General features: G+C 40.2%; 1 protein-coding gene across 1 annotated transcript in view; it reads right to left on the bottom strand.

Annotated features, from left to right (window-relative positions):
* LOC106880036 (intraflagellar transport protein 74 homolog) overlaps nucleotides 1-2,887 on the bottom strand; it is an 89,654-nt gene extending 86,767 nt beyond the window's left edge. Inside the window, exon 1 of the mRNA XM_052969867.1 lies at nucleotides 2,762-2,887. Within this exon, the coding sequence (XP_052825827.1) occupies nucleotides 2,762-2,763 (2 nt within the window). The 5' untranslated portion in view covers nucleotides 2,764-2,887. The remainder of the gene's footprint in view (nucleotides 1-2,761) is intronic.
* Between the last annotated feature and the right edge of the window lie 2,030 nt (nucleotides 2,888-4,917).

Raw genomic sequence — 4,917 nt, forward strand, 5'->3', positions numbered from 1 at the left:
GTGGGCAATAAAGAAATATATAAGATACTGCAATCAAATGTTCTGCCTTCTTCCTACCTGCAGAAAATTGTACAAACCACGTGCTCACAAAACCATTGCAGCTTGCATGGAGATGCAGATGAGAGGCTAGTTTTTTTTTTTGTTTTTTAGTAGGCCTTGATCATATTCTGTATCAGCTTATATATATTGATGGTGAATTATTTCCTTGTTTGTTTTAAATTGCTCCTAGCCACCTTGATTATTTTATAATTTTCGCATTACCGCTTTGTTAAACCAGTCACTGATTCCAATGGCATTCTCCATAATATTAACATGGTGAGTTGGCCTCTACCAGCTGTGATACCGGGAGCATTTACTGATGAGCATTAATTTCCTATACAAAATTAGCATGCTAATCTAATGCATCTTGCTCATCAATACAAAGAGACCATGTGCTTTTGTGGCTAAGGAGTCTACGACTGCTATTTCTAGCAATGCTGGTGCTCACTGCACCCTTGTCACTCTTAGTGACACTGAATTATTTCCTTGTTGGTTTTAAATTGCTGTTAGCCATTTTGATTTTATATATATATATATATAATTTTAAGGTTTTAACTTTACAACTTGTCTCTTTACAATTTATCATTTTTTAATTATAGAATGCTCAAAGATGTCCCTTGGGTAGCGACCATCACAGACTGTTGGTCGGCCCATAACAGGTCCTACCTGAGGATGACAGCACACTGGCTGGACCCCAAGACCCGCACGAGACAACACATCATCCTGGCCTGCTCTTAGTTCTGAGGACATCACACCTTTGGTATTCTTGCCCAGTCTATGGTGGACACCCATTACAAGTTCCATCTGCGAGACAAGGTGACCAGGACCACGATGGACAATGGCAAAAACTTTGTTACGGCATTTATGCAGTTTGGTACAGAAGTTGAACTCTTGCCAGACATTCCTGAGACAGCTCCTGATCTGGACATGAAGGGCATCAAGGATGTGGATCCCAAGGCTGGGGATGTGGACGAAGTTGAGTATATCTCTGTTGATGCCAGCGGCCTGGGCCTGAACCTGCTAGTGCACATGTAGTGCGCAGCGCATACCTTAAACTTGGTAGCCAGCGTAGATGCCAACAAGACTCTTGACAGTGCTTCGTTGAAGTCAGCCTACAGGAAGGCCATGTCCTAGGCACAGCGGCCGTGGAAGCAGCAGAACCACAACACGGTGGCAGCAGACAGCATTCTGGACGTGTTGAAGAGGAGGCTGGTGGTCCCCAACAGTACAAGATGGAACTCTACCTATGACCTCTGTTGTTGTCCTCAACAACATGCTGGAGAAGAATAGGGGAGCTGTCGACAGAGTGATGACACACCTAAAACTGCAGACCTTCACTGTTTCTGATATTGGCTTCCTGACAGAGGATGCCCAGGGGATGTCTAATGTTGCCAGGTCCTTGGATAAAATCCAGCGGGAGGACCAGGTTTATCTCGGGAGTCTTCTGCCAACTGTAGCGACTACCGTCATGAAGTTGAAGGAGGCCAAATTCAAATATCTCCTGAACTGCAGTCCTCTGGTAGACGTGATACTGGCAAGCATCATAAAAAGGCTTGGGCTCCTCCTAGAAGACCTGGAGAGCCAGCTGGTCGATGCCTTCCAGCCCAAGTTTCTGGCTCAAGCAGTAAAATAACAGTCAGGTTAGCAGAGTAATGAACGCCATGGAAATCGTCATAGAGACAACCCCCATGGAGACCAATGGTCTTTAGTGCCATTTGGGGTTTATGTCTGGCGTGCGGAGCAGTTTTCCGATCCCTTTGATATAATTATGTTTATATAGCAATGTTAAATCTCTGAACGAATATAATTATGTCGCCCGAAACGTCATACTCTCTCTTTCCTTTCCCGAGCGTCTAATAACACTATCCGTATCACGTCCCCACGTTGTTGTTTTTTGTCTTTTTTTGAACTTATATATATATATATATATATATATATATATGGTAATCTTCAAGTTTAGGGGGATAAAAAAAATAAATAAAAATATTCAAGGGAAATAACTGAACGACTTACCAGTATTATCCGTTTTCTTCTAGCTGTTTATAAATAAATCACACCCTAACCCTAAAGTCAATCAAATCACGTGTGTGATTTATTTATAAACAGAGATGTACGGAGAATACTGGTAAGACGTTCAGTTACTTCCCTTGAATATTTTTTTTTAATCCCCCTAAACTTGAAGATTACCTATATATATATTTGTTTGTGTTTGTCGCCATAACCGCTTGACAACGGGTGCTAGTGTGTTTACGTCCCCGTAACTTAGCGGTTCGGGAAAACAACCGATAGAATAAGTACTAGGCTTAAAAAGAATATATACATATATATATATATACGCGTGTGCGCGTATCTTTGTCTCTCACCACCGCTTGACAACTAGTGTTGCTGTACTTACAACCTAATAATCTAGCGGCTCGGCAAAAAAAGACCGCTAGAATAAGTACTAGGCTCAATAAATAAATTAACAAATATACACATAAGTACTGGAGTCGATTCGCTCGACGAAAATCCATCAAGTCAGTCGGTGCCCCAGCAGGACCGCAGTTTAATGAATGAAGCAAGTAAAAGGTATATGTGTGTGTGTGTGTTTGTTTGTAAAACTGTCAAATACAGATATTGATCCTTGTTAAACTGTTAAACTCTACGGGCAAAATGCTTTGGACAAAACACAGTAAAAGTCACAGATAGAACATTAGTAAACAGTGAATATGAAAAGCCATACATATCTGCAGCTTTGGGCTATGAGGTGATCCCGTAAACCCTTAAACAAAGTTCTCAGTGTTTAAATAACTTTGATAACGTGTTGCTAGTTGGATGGTAGTCAAGTTGCATGATGGGATAGCTACTAAACAATCTCCGTTGCTAATGATAATAGAGATAACTTTTCACGTCCCAGTTTAGTGCTTTTGTGAGTTATCTCCCTTTAACTACTTGCATTCTTTAAACATATGGCACGGGATTTGAACACAGAATGTAAAGGGTTGGAACAAATACCGCTACGTACTTTTTTTTTCTGGACGCTTTCGGCACATGGTCAATTATTTTGAAGGGTGTCTGTAGTTGTCTTTTGACTTGAGAACTTGATTGGTTCTTTATTATATCTACCCTGAAGAGATGAAAGACAAAGCTAACCATGGAGGCGTTCGAACTCAGAACGTAGAAAACCGAAAGAAACGCCACACGGAATTTTGTCCGACGTTCTAACAGTTCTGCCAAAAGATGATATAAATTCGTCTGCCGCTGGGAGATGGGTGTTTTTTGGTTTTTGACAGTCAGGAGGGTTTCCCTCCCCTACACTTTTTTTTAAATAAAAATTCTTCTTTCTTCTTGAACAACAGGCGACATTTATTAAATTAGTTTTTTTCAAATTTAGGCACAAGCTCTATAGACGGGGAGACACCGTTTCCTCACTAGTCTGATGTGTAATTGCATAAATGTGCATGTATCTTTTTGTGATGGAATATTTACTGATTCCCTTCTCCCACCTTTTCGCCGTTTTTCTACAGTCTATTTTTGTAAAGTGTTTCTTTTTTTTCTTTTACTGCAGTAGATGTGGCAGTGTGGTCAAGAAGCTTGCTCTCAACGATGTCGTCTTAGGTTCAGCCCCTCTGCACAGTACCTTTGGTAATTGATTACTACTATAGCTGCAGGCCGACCAAAGCTTTGTGGGTAGATCTGGTCAAAGGAAACTGAAAGAAGGCTGTCACACATATATATGGCTTAACTGGCCAAAGCTTTGAAGTCACTGTCAACAACATTATTGTATAAGAATAATAAATTTGTTCTCTACAAATGATGTATAGAGTAGCCCATTATATTAATGTAAAATTGCGTTTATTATCACTGAACATTATAACAAACGTTAATATGTATATATATATATTCTTTAATTATTTTTATTTCTTTCAGTCATTTGACTGCGGCCATGCTACAGCAACACCTTAAGGGGCTTTAGTTGAACAAATCAACCCTAGGACTTATTTTTTGTAAGTCTAGCACTTATTCTATTGTTCCTTTTTGCTGAACTGCTAAGTTATGGTGACGTAAACACAACATTGGTCATCAAGTGATGGTGGTAGGAGGGGACAAACACACACACACACACACACGTATATGGCACCCGTGCTGGTGGCACATAACCCCCCCCCCCTACACTCTCGGAGTGGTTGACATTAGGAAGGGCATCCAGCCATAGAAACCTTGCCAAATCAGATCAGAACCTGGTGCAGCTCTCCAGCTTACCAGTTTTCAGACAAACCGTCCAACCCATGCCAGCATGGAAAACGGACTTTAATGATGATGATCATGATATGACAGGCTTCTTTCAGTTTCCATCTACCAAATCCACTCACAAGGCTTTGGTCAGCTCGTGGCTATAGTGGGACTGAATCAGAAACCATGTGGTTGGGAAGCAAACTTCCACTCAGCTACATCTGTGCCTATATATAATGATGGTATGGTGCAATTAAAATGAGAGGAAGAAAATAATACCGTTCTCCATCTTTTCAGTTTGATGAGATTAAACACCTAGTCTTAATGTAAGAAATCTTCTTTACAGGTACATCAACCCTTTTGTTCCAAAACCTTTCCAGATGACTAATTTTTCCAAACCAGGCTTGGTCCCCTTGGTCAACACTTTCTAAATCACACAAATATTAGATTTACTTAAATGTAGGTGCAAGCATGGTTGTGTGGTAAGAAGTTTGCTTCACAACCACACAGTTCCGGGTTCAATCTTATTGCATGACACATTGAGCAAGTGTCTTCTACTATAGCCTCAAGCCAATCAAAGCCTTGTGAATAGATTTCGTAGACGGAAACTGAAAGAAACTCATCATATGTATATATATATATATATATATATATATATATATATAT

Source organism: Octopus bimaculoides, chromosome 8 (genome assembly GCF_001194135.2).
Source record: "Octopus bimaculoides isolate UCB-OBI-ISO-001 chromosome 8, ASM119413v2, whole genome shotgun sequence".
Classification (NCBI taxonomy): domain Eukaryota; kingdom Metazoa; phylum Mollusca; class Cephalopoda; order Octopoda; family Octopodidae; genus Octopus; species Octopus bimaculoides.